Raw genomic sequence first — 17,518 nt, 5'->3', positions numbered from 1 at the left:
CTCTGGAAGCAAGGTTTAGCAGTTACCGATCAATGACTGGCTCTCAGTATCTCATATCTGTGAGACAGATTTTTGAAGTGGAAGCAAAGATGAGGATGCAGAACATGTTACCACTCATGTTGAATTCAAGTACTTTTGGTAAACTGCCTGTTGCAGAAGGGTTCATCTTTAATTGTAATGATGACGCAAAAGAGACTATACAAACAGACTGAGTTTATGGTTGACATTATGTATTTGGAGGAAGATTTCAGGCAGGCAGAAACATACCTTCCAATATTAACATATTTAGCAGGGTATTGTGTTCGCAGTGTACTGAAGAAACAGCAGTGTGAGGTGTGCAGCAAATACCTTCTCTTAGACAAAGAAATGTGTCTGCATGGTGAACAACACCTTAGTTTAATCAAAAATTTGGACAGGGGTGGTCTGTTTTCCCTCAGCCTGATGTTGTGAATGTTGTTATTTACAATTACATTACTGCACAGAAATTAATATCTGCCCCTAATGAAAAAAATTTTTTGTCATGCAACAGTCAAAGGGTGCTTGTTCAAAATGTAACCATAAATGCTGTTCAGAAGAAAAGTTTCTTCTTAACAGACTTTATTTGCAGTAATGGTCATTCGGCAGATAAAATACTGAAATTGTTTGTCAAAGCATCCACCAACGCATTATTATATAGTTACATTAAGAAAAAGAATGACACCTTTACTGCTTCTTTTAAGAAACGGAAGCTTAGCACATTTTAATTTGCGTACAGTTTACATGTTAGGACATTTATCATGTGTCACACGAAATTTCTATTATGTCTCACACTTTCAGTTACACTGTATTTGGTCCACTGAAAGCAGAGGCAGGTTCCATAACCCATATTGGTGTAGTACCTTCAACTGAATGCACACTAATAGTCATTTGGTCCATATAGCCTGCAAGTTTTGGAAAATTCCACCAGTTTCAAATGTCAGAAGGTCACAAATGTTTCCATGCACACTGTTCAGCTGAAGTAAATACTTTGTCCTGCACTAATGGCTAGTTTCAATCTCATCATTGTAAAATTTTATCAGTTTGTGTACACATACATGTGTGCACCTGATACTGGCCTAAGGTTGAAACTGGGCCAGTTTTTCCTAGTAAAGTTTTTATGTCGTTCAGCTATTCTGTGCAGAAATATTTACATCTTCCTTTCAATTTGTTGAACCTGTGCTGCCCAACAAGAAGAAATCTATTAAAGTAATTCTGTATTAAACCTCATGTAATTCATTATAACTATGTATGTAATTAGAGGCTATTATTTTGGCATGCAGACATATAAAACTTACAGTAGAATATTACAATACTACAAAAGGGAAAGCCAAAAATGGATTTCTCCCATTTTCCTGAATCAGAATGACACCAGGGTGTTTCTTAATGTAGTTACTTCTCATAACAGCTGTTTATCTAAATTTTGATACAAGCTGTCAGTATTGTTGCATATGGGTAACAGTTAGCTACTGCTTTGCATATATTATTTTACTGAGACATAATTACATTCTAGTAGTTGCTTATTCCACTCAGTTTGGAATAGTTTAATATCAGACATAGTAGTTGGTCTCCATTCCCAAATTTGCATCTCATCCAGACTGTGACCCTTAATTTGTTACTAATCTTACTGTGGTTTTTTTTTTTTTTTTTACTTATGAAACCCCTTGGTAGTGTGACGCTGTGTGTCAGACTTGGACCGCGCATGTTTAATATGCTAGAAAATTTCATAACAGCACACACTTTGGTAGTGAGTGAAAAGTGTGTTCTTTAACTGTTTCTGCCAGTAGCTGTAGAATCTTGTGTTACAGAAAATCACTTCACAGCATTAAAATACAGCTTCGGTGTTCCACACAGTCAGTTTAATTGAAATAGTTTATTCTGAAAGGAATAATGTGAAAGGTGGTGTTTATATAGTAATTAACGAAAAGTTCTTCCCACCTATATAGAGGGAGAGTATCCTTACAAACATTAAGGAGTGTCATGCTGCTGCATTTTATTTGAATGTGTAGGACATTATATCCTACACCATTCAGTTTAATTTGGAATCAGTGTAAAATTGTTACAGTTTTGATTTATGTTGTCCTTTTTTTTGTTTACACTTAAGTTCATTACAAGGAAATTGGCCTACTTCTAGCTTATGGCAGGGTTTTCAACAAATGTTGCATAGCTGTGCAGTAACAATATAAAAGAGTTCTTTCAGTTGTGGATCAGGTATTAAACTAATGTGAGGTTGGTCTGATATGTTGTCGTACTCAGTATTACCATTACTTATTAGTTTCCAACGACTAGCTACATTTTCACTTCGTTGAATGTCCTTCAGCAGGGCCTCATCCCAGTACACCTTTGTATCATGGTACATACATTCCAACAAATGTTTGTTGCTCTCTTAATCTGTCTGAGTTAATACTTTTGTCAGCAACATAAGTCATTGTTAGTCACAATTATTAAATTTTATAGACAGTAAGACTGGTAATGTAACCTGTTATATGCATCTGACATGTTTTTTTGCAACTGTCATTTTTCACAAAATACAATATATCAAATGTGTACAACTAATCAATCATGCTGAAAGTAGAAAAGGCTTGCTGCCTTTTAAGATGGAAATCGTGATCTATTTCTGTAATGGAACCATGTTGTGCCCTGGATTTTGTAACAGCATCTTCAGGAAGTAGATGTACATATGACTGACTTAAATAAATTATAGTTCATTACTTCTAGTGTTTTATAATCCTACATTAACATAAACTATTAATAATTACATTATTTTAAGCATGCTGAGTACTACCGTTCTCATGTTACATTAATCTGTCTACATATTACAAAGAATTTAACTTGCTGTAGTCACCAGCAGTGATTTCTGATCTATCCCTGGAGTTACTAAAGTGCAAATGTGAATTGTAGTATCCCTTGTTCTGGAGTTTAATACAATTCTTAGTATTGTATACAGCATTTCCCCCCCCCCCCTTTTTTAAATACAGTATAGCTTGATTCCCTTAATGAGTCACTGTCTCCTGCCGTCACATAGGTAGACACTTAATGAAATTCTATTACAAAATACAGCTTCAAACAATGGAACAAATTAATCTAGAAGTAGGTTAATTTATTATTGACATTTTTAGCGTGACACATTGTCTCATTCCAACTGCTGCAAATGTCTGCTGTAGGTTTGTAGATTTTCACTGTTGACTTATATAAAGGTCCTGTTGATAAAACTACTGTTGTTTGCAGGGCTTACAGCATACATTTTGAACAGCTGACCATTATGGTCAGGAATACATCTAAAATTTCACTTAAACATATGTTGCTAATTCTTTTATCTGCAGATTATTGTCAATCAGGCTTGTAAAGTTCTTTGCAACTTTTGTGAGAAAGTCAACACCTGCCCGCGGCTCCTTACATGCTCAAAATCTGCCATATTTTTACAGGAAAGAAAATTTACATTACAATAACAACGCATAATTGTTTTTCTTTTTGAGGAAAGGTGAGTTAAAAGTGATTGTTTGCTTGGGGAATGTACTCAGCTTTCCTGAGGGCGCTCTATAAACAGTTACAGAATATTTATTTAGGATACTGAAGGTAGAGGAATTTAATATTATACACTGTATTAGTGCAGAATTTTTCAAGTGAGTGTAAATAATAGTCGTCTGGTCCAGAAAATCACAGTGCATTTTTCACAAATGTACCTTGTTTTATCATGTATATCGCAATATTATTTACATCCCGCACTCGTACGTTTTCACTGGCTATTGATAAGTCTTAAGCAATTACGTTACCGGTAAAAAGAATTATAAACTATAGCTTCTGCTATATCACGATTGATAAAGTTACGTATTTTAACCGTACGGCAAAGTACTCTCCTCTTTGCGTGGTATCATTTGCCAAGATCTCGTTTCGTTATCTCCAGCGGTTTGCGAGATATGAGAGGCGTTATGAATATTTCATTCCCGCGCGTTGCGATCGGAAGTAAAGTTGCTGCAGATGCTCAATTTTTTCGAGATTGGAAGCAGATATTGATTCAAAGTTTTACGAAAATTTCCAAACCTCATCTGTATTTCACACACAGCAATAGAATGTATAATATGGATCAAACACAAATTCATAGCGCCCCCTATTTTTGATGGCAACATTCTCAAATTTGATACTCATCTGTGAAATACCACAATAGTTATGACCATTATCGAAATGATTGGCACTTCATCATGAAGCTGCCATATAAAGCTAGAAGTATTTCAGAAATTAATTATTTTTTACCGAACAGGTTCTGTAAAACCGTTTGACAAAGATTTGCAGGCCGTGCGCCTCGAATCCTTACGCGCAGCGCCAAGCCAACCCTGGCCCGCTTTGCGTGACGTCACAAGAGCGCGCCGCGGCCTTCTCTTTAGGTGGTGGTGCTCCGACCCGCCTGCTGAGGTGCCAAGCGTCGTACGGAGTGCCGAAACGAGCTTAACCTTCGTTAACGGAAAGCGGAAGCACCGCAAGACAAAATAAACCCCAATGTAACTGAACAAGGCAAACTAAGGAGTGCCACTTTAAGAGTATGCATTTGAAGATCAAACATTAAGCACCCAGACTAACGTGCCACTGAACGACGCACTTCCATCATCGGCGTCTCGTAGAGCACGGAGAGCAGCGTAGCCCATCGATATACATCCGTGGGACGGTCAACGACGATAGCAATCCCAGCGACGGAGAGAGAGGAGGACGAATTTTTTTTTTTTTTTTTTGTTTGTGGTTTTAGGGCGCAAAACTTCTATGGTCATTAGCGCCCAGCCCGTGACGTAGAAAACCGGAAAAAAACGAAATTTAAAATCAGCAGCAATGGAAACAAAGTCAGAAAATCTGAGAAACTAAAGGCAGAAGGAATGCTTAAAAGTCCACTATAGAAATGGGTTGGTTGTCCCCAAAAAAAAACTTCAAACGACTGACGTCATTTCACTGTCACTAATAAACTGTAAGACACGGTCAGCTGAGCGCGTGTCATCTGCTAAAATCGACGATAGATCAGGCGATAGCTGTAGACGGGAGCGTAACGGATTAAAATAGGGGCATTCAATTAAAAGGTGTCTGACCGTCCACAGCTGAGAGCAGTGGGGACAGAGTGGGGGAGGATCACCGCTTAAAAGATGTCGATGACTAAAAAGGCAGTGCCCTATCCGGAGTCGAGCTAAAATTACCTCCTCCCGACGACGCGTTCGGGAGGAAGAGGTCCAAGCGCAAGGAAGGGCTTTCACTTCCCGCAATTTATTGTGGGGAAGTGTTGACCAATGCGCATGCCATAAAAGAGTAACTTGGCGACATAAACCGCTCCGTAGATCGGTAAACGGAAGAGACTGAAGAGCTGGCCGAGGAAGAGAGACTGCAGCCTTGGCCGCTATATCGGCCGCCTCATTTCCACAGATACCAGCGTGTCCCGGGAGCCAGAGGAACGCCACTGAGACGCCCCCCAGGTGGAGCAAGCGCAGACAGTCCTGAATCCGGTGGACCAGAGGGTGCACAGGGTAAAGAGCTTGGAGACTTAGGAGAGAGCTGAGAGAATCTGAGCAGATTACGTACTGTATCCGCTGATGGCGGCGGATGTAGTGGACAGCCTGGAGAACAGCGTAAAGCTCCGCAGTATAAACCGAACACTGGTCGGGAAGCCGAAAGTGATTTGGGGTGTCGCCAACAATATAGGCACTCCCTACACCTAACGATTTTTTTTTTTTTTTTTTTTTTTTGTGGTTTTAGGGCGCAAAACTTCTATGGTCATTAGCGCCCAGCCCGTGACGTAGAAAACAGGAAAAAAACCAAATTTAAAATCAGCAGCAATGGAAACAAAGTCAGAAAATTTGAGAAACTAAAGGCAGAAGGAATGCTTAAAAGTCCACTATAGAAAGGGGTTGGTTGTCCCCCAAAAAAAAGGCTTCAAATGACTGACGTCATTTCACTGTCTCTAATAAACTGTAGAACGCGGTCAGCTGAGCGCGTGTCATCTGCTAAAATCGACGATAGATCAGGCGATAGCTGTAGACGGGAGCGTAACGGATTAAAATAGGGGCATTCAATTAAAAGGTGTCTGACCGTCCACAGCTGAGAGCAGTGGGGACAGAGTGGGGGAGGATCACCGCTTAAAAGATGTCGATGACTGAAAAGACAGTGCCCTATCCGGAGTCGGGCTAAAATTACCTCCTCCCGACGACGCGTTCGGGAGGAAGAGGTCCAAGCGCAAGGAACGGCTTTCACTTCCCGCAATTTATTGTGGGGAAGTGTTGACCAATGCGCATGCCATAAATGAGTAACTTGGCGACATAAACCGCTCCGTAGATCGGTAAACGGAAGTGACTGAAGAGCTGGCCGAGGAAGAGAGACTGCAGCCTTGGCTGCTATATCGGCCGCCTCATTTCCACAGATACCAGCGTGTCCCGGGAGCCAGAGGAACGCCACTGAGACGCCCCCCAGGTGGAGCAAGCGCAGACAGTCCTGAATCCGGTGGACCAGAGGGTGCACAGGGTAAAGAGCTTGGAGACTGAGGAGAGAGCTGAGAGAATCTGAGCAGATTACGTACTGTATCCGCTGATGGCGGCGGATGTAGTGGACAGCCTGGAGAACAGCGTAAAGCTCCGCAGTATAAACCGAACACTGGTCGGGAAGCCGAAAGTGATTTGGGGTGTCGCCAACAATATAGGCACTCCCTACACCTAACGATGTTTTCGAGCCATCGGTGTAAATAAATGTGGCTTCCGTCATTTGTGCACATAGAGCAGCAATTGCCCGACGGTAAACAAGTGTAGGGGTACCATCCTTGGGAAATTCACATAGGTCTCTGAGCAAGTCGATCCGGGGACGGTGCCAAGGCGGTGCTGTACCCCAAGTTGTCAAGAAGGTTTTAGGAAAGCGGAAGGAAAGAGAATGGAGCAGTTGACGGAAGCGGACTCCCGGGGGTAGTAGGGAGGAGGAGCGGCCTGCATACCCGACATCAAAGGACTCGTCGAAAAAAAGGTTATAGGCTGGATTAGCAGGCATGGAAGACAGATGGCTAGCATAACGACTCAGAAGGACTGCCCGCCGATTGGACAGCGGAGGTTCAGCAGTCTCAGCATAAAGGCTTTCCACAGGGCTGGTGTAAAAAGCTCCAGACACTAAACGTAATCCACGGTGGTGGATAGAGTCGAGACGCCGAAGAATAGACGGCCGAGCAGAGGAGTAGACTATGCTTCCATAATCCAATTTCGAGCGCACTAAGGCGCGATAGAGGCGGAGAAGGACCACCCGGTCCGCTCCCCAAGAGGTACCATTCAGGACACGAAGGGTGTTAAGGGAACGCAGACAGCGAGCCGAAAGATAGGAAACGTGGGAGGACCAGCACAGTTTTCTGTCAAACATAAGACCCAAGAATTTAGCGACGTCGGAAAACGGAAGGTTGACAGGACCTAGATGTAAGGAGGGCGGAAGAAACTCCTTACGTCGCCAAAAATTAACACAAACGGTCTTACTGGGTGAGAAACGGAAGCCGGTTTCGATGCTCCACGAGTGGAGGCGATCGAGACACCCTTGAAGACGTCTTTCAAGAAGGCTGGTCCGTTGAGAGCTGTAGTAGATCGCAAAATCGTCCACAAAGAGGGAGCCCGAGACATCAGGAAGGAGACAATCCATAATTGGATTAATGGCGATGGCAAACAGTACAACACTCAGCACGGAGCCCTGGGGTACCCCGTTTTCTTGGGAGAAAGTACGGGAGAGAGTGGTGTTTACCCGCACCCTAAATGTGCGCTCTGCCATAAATTCGCGAAGAAAAAGGGGCAGCCGGCCTCGAAAGCCCCAAGAGAACAGTGTGCGGAGGATGCCTGTCCTCCAACAGGTATCGTACGCTCTCTCCAGATCAAAAAATATTGCTACCGTTTGGCGTTTCCGGAGAAAATTGTTCATGATATAAGTGGAGAGAGCAACAAGATGGTCAACAGCAGAACGATGCTTTCGGAATCCGCATTGGGCTGGTGTTAAAAGACTGCGGGACTCCAGCCACCAAGCTAAACGGTAATTCACCATACGCTCCAAAACCTTACAGACACTACTCGTGAGAGAAATGGGGCGATAGCTAGAGGGGAGATGTTTGTCCTTTCCAGGTTTCGGAACGGGAACGACAATAGCTTCCCGCCATCGCCTGGGAAAGGTACTGTCGGTCCAAATTCGATTATAAAGGCGAAGGAGGTAACGCAGGCTATGGGTTGATAAATGCAGCAACATTTGGACATGGATACCATCCGGTCCTGGGGCGGAGGAGCGAGAAGAAGAGAGTGCATGTTGGAGTTCGCGCATGGAGAAAACAGTATTGTAGCTTTCGTGATTTTGAGAGGAGAAAGCAAGATGTCGCACTTCCGCTGCACGTTTCTTCGGGAGAAACGCTGGCGGGTAATTTGAAGAGCTCGAAATCTCAGCAAAGTGCTGACCCAATGAGTTAGAAATTGCGACGGGGTCCACTAAGGTAGCATGCGCGACAGTGAGCCCAGAGACCGGGGAGAAACTAGGCGCGCCTGAGAACCGTCGAAGCCGACTCCAAACTTCCGAGGAGGGAGTGAAGTTGTTAAATGAGCTAGTAAAGAATTTCCAGCTGGCCTTCTTGCTATCGCGGATGACGCGACGGCATCGCGCACGGAGCTGCTTATATCGGATACAGTTGGACAAAGTTGGATGGTGACGGAAAATGCGAAGAGCACGTCGCCGCTCACGTATTGCGTCACGGCATGCCTCGTTCCACCAAGGAACTGGGGGGCGCCGGGGCAATTCGGAGGTGCGTGGTATTGAACGTTCCGCAGCTGTGAGAATAACGTCGGTAAAATGTGTGACCTCATCGTCGACGCTGGGAAAGCGACGGTCATCGAATGTCGCTAGAGACGAAAAAAGTGTCCAATCGGCTTGGGCAAACTTCCAGCGTCGCGAGCGCATATATGGCAGTTGAGGCTGCAGTCGAAGAACACATGGAAAGTGGTCACTCGAGTGTGTATCATCAAGGGCGAGCCATTCGAAGCGCCGAGCTAGCGGAACAGTACCGACCGCAAGGTCCAAATGGGATAAATTTGCCGTGGAGGCAGACAAAAATGTAGGGACCCCAGTGTTGAGGCAGACTAGATCCGCTTGGTGGAAGACGTCTAGCAATAGTGAGCCACGTGGACAAGGATGTGGAGATCCCCAAAGCGGGTGGTGGGCATTGAAGTCCCCAACCAGCAAATAGGGGGGTGGAAGCTGATCAAGAAGATGAAGGAGATCAGCTCGTGCCATTGGTGTAGACGATGGAATGTATACTGTACAAAGAGAGAACGTGTATCCAGAAAGGGAAAGACGGACGGCGACAGCTTGGAACGAAGTGTTTAAGGGGATTGGGTGATAATGGAGAGTATCATGGAGCAGAATCATGAGTCCTCCATGGGCTGGAGTGCCTTCAACAGAGGGGAGGTCATATCGGACGGACTGAAAATGAGGGAGAACAAAGCGGTCATGGGGACGCAGCTTTGTTTCCTGAAGACAGAAGATGACCGGCGAGTAGGATCGTAAGAGGATCGACAATTCCTCCCGATTGGCGCGAATGCCGCGGATATTCCAGTGGATAATGGACATAGGGTGAACAGAAAATGGAGGAACGTCACCAAGGGTGCTGTCAACTCAACGACTGCTCAGAGCTTGCGACCGACAGGATGGAATGGCATTCAGTCGAAGGCAGAAGATCCTGATCCATAGGTTGGTCAGGAGCAGCTCCTGCCACCAACGATCGGCCAGTTGACCGGCCACCAACAGTGCGCCTCGGCGACACAGAAGATGGCCGAGGGCGATTTCCGCCAGGTGGTGCTGTAGATGGGACACGCCTTGGCGGAGAAGGAGAGGAACTGTGTTTCTTCGTAGCCTTCTTGGAGGTATGTTTAGATGAAGGAGGAACCGATGGTTGTGAAGTTGCAGTACGTAAAAACTCTTCACGAGAATGCTCTTTTTTGGAAGACTTGGCGTCTGACTTTTGGGCTCGAGATTTAGCAGAACCCGACGAAGGGTGAGCCATAGAGTGGGCAGGCGAAAGAGGTGAGGTTGAACGGGCGATCTTTGCGCTGGCCGATCTGACGACCGTGGTACTAAATGTGAGATCGCAAGTCTGCGTGGCCGCCTCCTTTGTTGGCCGAGGAGAAGCAAGGACAGCGCTGTATTTTCCTTTCTGAGGCACGGTGGGCTGTCGACTGGCGAGTAACTTTCGAGCAGCAAAGGTCGACACCTTTTCCTTCACTCTTATTTCCTGGATCAGCTTTTCGTCCTTAAAAACAGGGCAATCTCGAGAGGAAGCAGCGTGGTCTCCCATACAGTTGATGCAGCGAGGGGATGGAGGTGGACAAGCACCCTCATGGGCATCCCGGCCACACGTAACACATTTGGCCGGATTGGAACAGGACTGGCTGGTGTGATTGAACCGCTGACATCGATAGCAACGCGTAGGGTTCGGGACATAAGGGCGAACGGAAATTATCTCATAGCCTGCTTTGATTTTTTGATGGGAGTTGAACTTTGTCAAATGTCAAGAAGACAGTGCGGGTTGGAATGATGTTCGAGTCAACCCTTTTCATAACCCGATGAACAGCGGTGACGCCCTGGTCAGACAGGTAGTGCTGAATTTCTTCGTCAGACAATCCATCGAGGGAGCGTGTATAAACGACTCCACGCGAGGAATTTAAGGTACGGTGCGGTTCCACCCGGACAGGGAAGGTGTGGAGCAGAGAAGTACGCAGCAATTTTTGAGCCTGGAGGGCACTGTGTGTTTCCAACAACAGGGTGCCATTCCGTAGTCTGGAACAAGACTTTACAGGACCCGCAATTGCGTCGACACCTTTCTGAATAATGAAAGGGTTGACCGTGGAAAAGTCGTGACCGTCGTCAGACCGAGACACAACAAGGAACTATGGCAACGATGGAAGAACCGTCTGTGGCTGAGACTCAGTGAACTTACGTTTGTGAGCAGACATAGTGGAAGGTGAGGAAACCATTGCGGAAGAATCCCCCATGATTACCGGCGTCTCCGATGGCGCGCTCCTCCCTTGTGGGGGCCCTCACCGAGGGCACACCCGCCTTAGGTGATTGTTCACACCTCAGGTCACACCTCCCGACAAACGGACGGAGGGACCAATCGGCACTTTCGGAAGGTATCAGCTCGGGTAATCACCCCTCCCTGGGCCTGGCCTTTACCAGGGGGTACGTACGTGTCCTACCTGTCTACCCGGGGCGGGGAATTACGCGTTACCCCGTCACCGGCTACGCATGGAAGTGCGTGGGTCGGCCTTCAGACACGCACAGGGAGGAAGAAAGAGAAAGGGAAAGGAAAGAAGAGGGGGTCTCAAACGCCGCAGCGGAGAAAAGGGTAAAGAGAAGAGGTAAGGAAAGGAGAAGGACAAAGGAAGGAAGAAGACATACAAGCAAGTAAGAAGAAGAATGCGGTACATTTACAAGCGTCCGTCTCCGGACGTAGGCGCAAACCATACTCCCAGAGGGGGAGAAAGTGAAGGAAAGAGCCAGAGGTGAGGGGGGGGGGGTGAAGACAGGGGATGGGGAAGGATGCGGAAAGGGAAGGTATGCAGCCCGGAAAGGAAGGAAGGCCACATTAGCTCGGGGCCCCGTGCTCGCTACGCACGTATCCACAAAAGAGTTGTGGATCCCCTGGGGGGACACCTAACGATGTTTTCGAGCCATCGGTGTAAATAAATGTGGCTTCCGTCATTTGTGCACATAGAGCAGCAAATGCCCGACGGTAAACAAGTGTAGGGGTACCATCCTTGGGAAATTCACATAGGTCTCTGAGCAAGTCGATCCGGGGACGGTGCCAAGGCGGTGCTGTACCCCAAGTTGTCAAGAAGGTTTTAGGAAAGCGGAAGGAAAGAGAATGGAGCAGTTGACGGAAGCGGACTCCCGGGGGTAGTAGGGAGGAGGAGCGGCCGGCATACCCGACATCAAAGGAGGCGTCGAAAAAAAGGTTATGGGCTGGATTAGCAGGCATGGAAGACAGATGGCTAGCATAACGACTCAGAAGGACTGCCCGCCGATTGGACAGCGGAGGTTCAGCAGTCTCAGCATAAAGGCTTTCCACAGGGCTGGTGTAAAAAGCTCCAGACACTAAACGTAATCCACGGTGGTGGATAGAGTCGAGACGCCGAAGAATAGACGGCCGAACAGAGGAGTAGACTATGCTTCCATAGTCCAATTTCGAGCGCACTAAGGCGCGATAGAGGCGGAGAAGGACCACTCGGTCCGCTCCCCAAGAGGTACCATTCAGGACACGGAGGGTGTTAAGGGAACGCAGACAGCGAGCCGAAAGATAGGAAACGTGGGAGGACCAGCACAGTTTTCTGTCAAACGTAAGACCCAAGAATTTAGCGACGTCGGAAAACGGAAGGTTGACAGGACCTAGATGTAAGGAGGGCGGAAGAAACTCCTTACGTCGCCAAAAATTAACACAAACGGTCTTACTGGGTGAGAAACGGAAGCCGGTTTCGAGGCTCCACGAGTGGAGGCGATCGAGACATCCTTGAAGACGTCTTTCAAGAAGGCTGGTCCGTTGAGAGCTGTAGTAGATCGCAAAATCGTCCACAAAGAGGGAGCCCGAGACATCAGGTAGGAGACAATCCATAATTGGATTAATGGCGATGGCAAACAGTACGACACTCAGCACGGAGCCCTGGGGTACCCTGTTTTCTTGGGAGAAAGTACGGGAGAGAGTAGTGTTCACCCGCACCCTAAATGTGCGCTCTGCCATAAATTCGCGAAGAAAAAGGGGCAGCCGGCCTCTAAAGCCCCAAGAGAACAGTGTGCGGAGGATGCCTGTCCTCCAACAGGTATCGTACGCTCTCTCCAGATCAAAAAATATTGCTACCGTTTGGCGTTTCCGGAGAAAATTGTTCATGATATAAGTGGAGAGAGCAACAAGATGGTCAACAGCAGAACGATGCTTTCGGAATCCGCATTGGGCTGGTGTTAAAAGACTGCGGGACTCCAGCCACCAAGCTAAACGGTAATTCACCATACGCTCCAAAACCTTACAGACACTACTCGTGAGAGAAATGGGGCGATAGCTAGAGGGGAGATGTTTGTCCTTTCCAGGTTTCGGAACGGGAACGACAATAGCTTCCCGCCATCGCCTGGGAAAGGTACTGTCGGTCCAAATTCGATTATAAAGGCGAAGGAGGTAACGCAGGCTATGGGTTGATAAATGCAGCAACATTTGGACATGGATACCATCCGATCCTGGGGCGGAGGAGCGAGAAGAAGAGAGGGCATGTTGGGGTTCGCGCATGGAGAAAACAGTATTATAGCTTTCGCGATTTTGAGAGGAGAAAGCAAGATGTCGCACTTCCGCTGCACGTTTCTTCGGGAGAAACGCTGGCGGGTAATTTGAAGAGCTCGAAATCTCAGCAAAGTGCTGACCCAATGAGTTAGAAATTGCGACGGGGTCCACTAAGGTATCATGCGCGACAGTGAGCCCAGAGACCGGGGAGAAACTAGGCGCGCCTGAGAACCGTCGAAGCCGACTCCAAACTTCCGAGGAGGGAGTGAAGTTGTTAAATGAGCTAGTAAAGAATTTCCAGCTTGCCTTCTTGCTATCGCGGATGACGCGACGGCATCGCGTACGGAGCTGCTTATATCGGATACAGTTGGACAAAGTTGGATGGTGACGGAAAATGCGAAGAGCACGTCGCCGCTCACGTATTGCGTCACGGCATGCCTCGTTCCACCAAGGGACTGGAGGGCGCCGGGGCAATTCGGAGGTGCGTGGTATTGAACGTTCCGCAGCTGTGAGAATAACGTCGGTAAAATGTGTGACCTCATCGTCGACGCTGGGAAAGCGACGGTCATTGAATGTCGCTAGAGACGAAAAAAGTGTCCAATCGGCTTGGGCAAACTTCCAGCGTCGCGAGCGCATATATGGCAGTTGAGGCTGCAGTCGAAGAACACATGGAAAGTGGTCACTCGAGTGTGTATCATCAAGGGCGAACCATTCGAAGCGCCGAGCTAGCGGAACAGTACCGACCGCAAGGTCCAAATGGGATAAATTTGCCGTGGAGGCAGACAAAAATGTGGGGACCCCAGTGTTGAGGCAGACTAAATCCGCTTGGTGGAAGACGTCTAGCAATAGTGAGCCACGTGGACAAGGATGTGGAGATCCCCAAAGCGGGTGGTGGGCATTGAAGTCCCCAACCAGCAAATAGGGGGGTGGAAGCTGATCAAGAAGATGAAGGAGATCAGCTCGTGTCATTGGTGTAGACGATGGAATGTATACCGTACAAAGAGAGAACGTGTATCCAGAAAGGGAAAGACGGACGGCGACAGCTTGGAAGGAAGTGTTTAAGGGGATTGGGTGATAATGGAGAGTATCATGGAGCAGAATCATGAGTCCTCCATGGGCTGGAGAGCCTTCAACAGAGGGGAGGTCATATCGGACGGACTGAAAATGAGGGAGAACAAAGCGGTCATGGGGACGCAGCTTTGTTTCCTGAAGACAGAAGATGACCGGCGAGTAGGATCGTAAGAGGATCGACAATTCCTCCCGATTGGCGCGAATTCCGCGGATATTCCAGTGGATAATGGACATAGGGTGAACAGAAAATGGAGGAACGTGACCAAGGGTGCTGTCAACTCAACGACTGCTCAGAGCTTGCGACCGACAGCATGGAATGGCATTCAGTCGAAGGCAGAAGATCCTGATCCATAGGTTGGTCAGGAGCAGCTCCTGCCACCAACGATCGGCCAGTTGACCGGCCACCAACAGTGCGCCTCGGCGACACAGAAGATGGCCGAGGGCGATTTCCGCCAGGTGGTGCTGAAGATGGGACACGCCTTGGCGGAGAAGGAGAGGAACTGTGTTTCTTCGTAGCCTTCTTGGAGGTATGTTTAGATGATTGAGGAACCGATGGTTGTGAAGTTGCAGTACGTAAAAACTCTTCACGAGAATGCTCTTTTTTTGAAGACTTGGCTTCTGACTTTTGGGCTCGAGATTTAGCAGAACCCGACGAAGGGTGAGCCATAGAGTGGGCAGGCGAAAGAGGTGAGGTTGAACGGGCGATCTTTGCGCTGGCCGATCTGACGACCGTGGTACTAAATGTGAGGTCGCAAGACTGCGTGGCCGCCTCCTTTGTTGGCCGAGGAGAAGCAAGGACAGTGCTGTAGTTTCCTTTCTGAGGCACGGTGGGCTGTCGACTGGCGAGTAACTTTCGAGCAGCAAAGGTCGACACCTTTTCCTTCACTCTTATTTCCTGGATCAGCTTTTCGTCCTTAAAAACAGGGCAATCTCGAGAGGAAGCAGCGTGGTCACCCATACAGTTGATGCAGCGAGGGGATGGAGGTGGACAAGCACCCTCATGGGCATCCCTGCCACACGTAACACATTTGGCCTGATTGGAACAGGACTGGCTGGTGTGGTTGAACCGCTGACATCGATAGCAACGCGTAGGGTTTGGGACATAAGGGCGAACGGAAATTATCTCATAGCCTGCTTTGATTTTTGATGGGAGTTGAACTTTGTCAAATGTCAAGAAGACAGTGCGGGTTGGAATGATGTTCGAGTCAACCCTTTTCATAACCCGATGAACAGCCGTGACGCCTTGGTCAGACAGATAGTGCTGAATTTCTTCGTCAGACAATCCATCGAGGGAGCGCGTATAAACGACTCCACGCGAGGAATTTAAGGTACGGTGCGGTTCCACCCGGACAGGGAAGGTGTGGAGCAGAGAAGTACGCAGCAATTTTTGAGCCTGGAGGGCACTGTGTGTTTCTAACAACAGGGTGCCATTCCGTAATCTGGAACAAGACTTTACAGGACCCGCAATTGCGTCGACACCTTTCTGCATAATGAAAGGGTTGACCGTGGAAAAGTCGTGACCTTCGTCAGACCGAGAAACAACAAGGAACTGTGGCAACGATGGAAGAACCGTCTGTGGCTGAGACTCAGTGAACTTACGTTTGTGAGCAGACATAGTGGAAGGTGAGGAAACCATTGCGGAAGAATCCCCCATGATTACCGGCGTCTCCGATGGCGCGCTCCTCCCTTGCGGGGGCCCTCACCGAGGGCACACCCGCCTTAGGTGATTGTTCACACCTCAGGTCACACCTCCCGACAAACGGACGGAGGGACCAATCGGCACTTTCGGAAGGTATCAGCTCGGGTAATCACCCCTCCCTGGGCCTGGCCTTTACCAGGGGGTACGTACGTGTCCTACCTGTCTACCCGGGGCGGGGAATTACGCGTTACCCCGTCACCGGCTACGCATGGAAGTGCGTGGGTCGGCCTTCAGACACGCACAGGGAGGAAGAAAGAGACAGGGAAAGGAAAGAAGAGAGGTCTCAAACGCCGCAGCGGAGAAAAGGGTAAAGAGAAGAGGTAAAGAGAAGAGGTAAGGAATAGAGAAGGACGAAGAAAGATGAAGACATACAAGCAAGGAAGGCGAAGAGTGCGGTACATTTACAAGCGTCCGTCTCCGGACGTAGGCGCAAACCATACTCCCAGAGGGGGAGAAAGTGAAGGAAAGAGCCAGAGGTGAGGTGGGGGGGGGTGAAGACAGGGGATGGGGAAGGATGCGGAAAGGGAAGGTATGCAGCCCGGAAAGGAAGGAAGGCGACATTAGCTCGGGGCCCCGTGCTCGCTACGCACGTATCCACAAAAGAGTTGTGGATCCCTGGGGGGAAGGAGGACGAAATGACATCCCGCCGCACATAGAAGGTATTTCAAACTCAGGCTCGACAAAGTACAACAGGCGAGATTTTGCTCCCCTTGCGAATCAAGTTAAACGGCTCACCACGCTGCTGTCCACACTGTTAACCGCAAAATCACGGTCCGGCCTTCCCACTCTGCGTCCTGACGCAAACAACCCCAGCCGAGCCGAACTGTCTCCACGCCAAGGCAGCCACCTCTTCCCTCCTCACGCCTCCAGCTAAGATCCGACCACAAAACACACCCAGGGGGTGTGTCCAGAAACGGATAGAGCTATATATATATATATATATATATATATATATATATATATATATATATATATATATATATATGGGATATCACCCTCAACAGCATCGGAACAGGCCGAGGAAGATGTGGTGAGTGTCTGCTCAAGTGGGGCAAATCTGTGACTGGTGCGGAAACACAGACAGGCATATGTGGCACCTGTTGATACGACGTGTGCAAGTATCAGCGTCCCTTCGAAACACAACAATTACCAAATACACTCTGGAGAGATGACGTAGATGGCAATACATATACGAAGGTTACAAAACTACTACACATCTACACACGTAAGTGCCTGGCAAAGGGGTCATCGAACCACCTCCACAATAATTCGTGTTTTCGGTGCTCTGTTCGAGATTGCAGTAGTAAAGAACACCTATATCTTGCCGTGCGAGCTCTGATTTCCCTTATTTCATTCTAACGACCTTTTTCTCCCAATGCTGACGTAGTGGCTGCGAGGTTAGAGGCGCCATGACACGAATCGCGTGGCCCTTTCCGCCGGAGGTTCGGGTG

At 47.9% G+C, this 17,518-nt stretch overlaps 1 protein-coding gene across 2 annotated transcripts; it reads right to left on the bottom strand.

Annotated features, from left to right (window-relative positions):
- Positions 1–5,488: 5,488 nt before the first annotated feature.
- On the bottom strand, positions 5,489–12,173 carry LOC126427073 (uncharacterized). Of its 2 annotated transcripts, none has more exons than XR_007576520.1 (2): positions 11,689–12,173; positions 5,489–5,701 (listed from the first exon to the last, which is right to left on the bottom strand). XR_007576520.1 is itself a non-coding variant. In XM_050089248.1 (2 exons), the coding sequence occupies exons 1-2, from the start codon at positions 12,011–12,013 to the stop codon at positions 5,920–5,922; spliced, it is 1,098 nt and encodes a 365-aa protein (XP_049945205.1). In that variant the 5' UTR covers positions 12,014–12,173; the 3' UTR covers positions 5,786–5,919. The 2 variants fall into 2 exon arrangements, 1 of the variants encoding a protein (XP_049945205.1); XM_050089248.1 differs by lacking the exon at positions 5,489–5,701 and adding an exon at positions 5,786–6,692.
- Between the last annotated feature and the right edge of the window lie 5,345 nt (positions 12,174–17,518).

The sequence above is a fragment of the Schistocerca serialis genome, chromosome 11 (assembly GCF_023864345.2).
Source record: "Schistocerca serialis cubense isolate TAMUIC-IGC-003099 chromosome 11, iqSchSeri2.2, whole genome shotgun sequence".
NCBI classification, from domain to species: Eukaryota; Metazoa; Arthropoda; class Insecta; order Orthoptera; family Acrididae; genus Schistocerca; species Schistocerca serialis.
Note: the sequence above shows the minus strand (reverse complement) of the source record. Positions and strands in the feature narration are given on the sequence as shown.

What these genes read in the sequence shown, in the direction of transcription:
- LOC126427073 (XM_050089248.1), bottom strand. Translation starts at nt 12,013, where the DNA reads ATGCCTGCTAATCCAGCCCATAACCTTTTTTTCGACGCCTCCTTTGAT. An exon ending in TGGCTCGAAAACATCGTTAG is followed by an intron (nt 6,693 to 11,688) that starts GTGTCCCCCCAG and finishes AAACATCGTTAG; the next exon opens with GTGTAGGGAGTGCCTATATT.